Genomic DNA, 1,134 nt, shown 5'->3' with positions numbered 1-1,134 from the left:
TTTTGTCGTGCTCGGGCTCCCTATGCGACGCACCGCCCAACTCAGCCCCAGCCACCGGCACAGGCCCCAACCGCGACCTTTCCTCAAGCAATTTCTCGTAATACTCCTCCTGCTCCTCAAGCTTCTGCTGGAGCAGCTCATCGTGCTCCGCAATGCGCTTATTTGCCTCGAGAAGCGCGTCCTCCAACTCCTCCTCGCGGCTCTCCTGGAGCTGGCGCAACTCTTCCTGCAGCTGACGCAACTCTTCCTGCAGCTTGGCGTTCGCTGCCTTGAGCTCGGCCTCCGTGCGCTGCAGGGCGGCCTCCGCCGCCTCACGGCCACGTTCCGCGTCGGCACACTGCTGCGACAGGCGCCTCACCTCCTCCGCCGCGCCGTCGCCGGCCAGGGCGGCACTCGACGGCCCAGCCTCCGTCTCTGCCAGCCGTCCGCGAAGCTCAGTCACGAGGGCCTCCAGCTCGGCCAGGCGCTCCCCAGACACGGCGCCGCCGGCCGCCGCGGAGTGCTGCACTGTGTGGGCACCAAACACGTCGTCGTCATCCAACCCCTGAGCGCCCTGGCCCGCAAGTGCACCCGGCTCCTGCGACGGCACGCCCATGCTGGCAAAGGGGTTTTTGGACGCGGCAGCTACACGGCGCGGCTGCTCAGCAGGCTTCGCTTTCTCCCCACTTTTGTCGTGCTCGGGCTCCCTATGCGACGCACCGCCCAACTCAGCCCCAGCCACCGGCACAGGCCCCAACCGCGACCTTTCCTCAAGCAATTTCTCGTAATACTCCTCCTGCTCCTCAAGCTTCTGCTGGAGCAGCTCATCGTGCTCCGCAATGCGCTTATTTGCCTCGAGAAGCGCGTCCTCCAACTCCTCCTCGCGGCTCTCCTGGAGCTGGCGCAACTCTTCCTGCAGCTGACGCAACTCTTCCTGCAGCTTGGCGTTCGCTGCCTTGAGCTCGGCCTCCGTGCGCTGCAGGGCGGCCTCCGCCGCCTCACGGCCACGTTCCGCGTCGGCACACTGCTGCGACAGGCGCCTCACCTCCTCCGCCGCGCCGTCGCCGGCCAGGGCGGCACTCGACGGCCCAGCCTCCGTCTCTGCCAGCCGTCCGCGAAGCTCAGTCACGAGGGCCTCCAGCTCGGCCAGGCGCT

At 67.5% G+C, this 1,134-nt stretch overlaps 2 protein-coding genes across 2 annotated transcripts in view; both read right to left on the bottom strand.

The window, feature by feature from the left end:
• The window catches only part of Tco025E_02988 (uncharacterized protein), a gene marked incomplete at both ends in the record, with an annotated part of 5,280 nt that extends 5,139 nt beyond the window's left edge, over positions 1-141 (bottom strand). The window contains one exon of the mRNA XM_029369910.1: positions 1-141. This exon is cut by the window's left edge and continues 5,139 nt beyond it. Coding sequence (XP_029229947.1) covers positions 1-141 — 141 coding nt within the window.
• A 963-nt stretch (positions 142-1,104) lies between these two features.
• The window catches only part of Tco025E_02987 (uncharacterized protein), a gene marked incomplete at both ends in the record, with an annotated part of 1,518 nt that continues 1,488 nt past the window's right edge, over positions 1,105-1,134 (bottom strand). Inside the window, one exon of the mRNA XM_029369909.1 lies at positions 1,105-1,134. This exon is cut by the window's right edge and continues 1,488 nt beyond it. Within this exon, the coding sequence (XP_029229946.1) occupies positions 1,105-1,134 (30 nt within the window).

Source organism: Trypanosoma conorhini (assembly GCF_003719485.1).
Source record: "Trypanosoma conorhini strain 025E chromosome Unknown Tco_14.4_contig_00127, whole genome shotgun sequence".
Lineage (NCBI taxonomy): Eukaryota > Euglenozoa > Kinetoplastea > Trypanosomatida > Trypanosomatidae > Trypanosoma > Trypanosoma conorhini.
The sequence above is the reverse complement of the archived record's forward strand: the minus strand, read 5'-3'. Positions and strand labels throughout refer to the sequence as shown.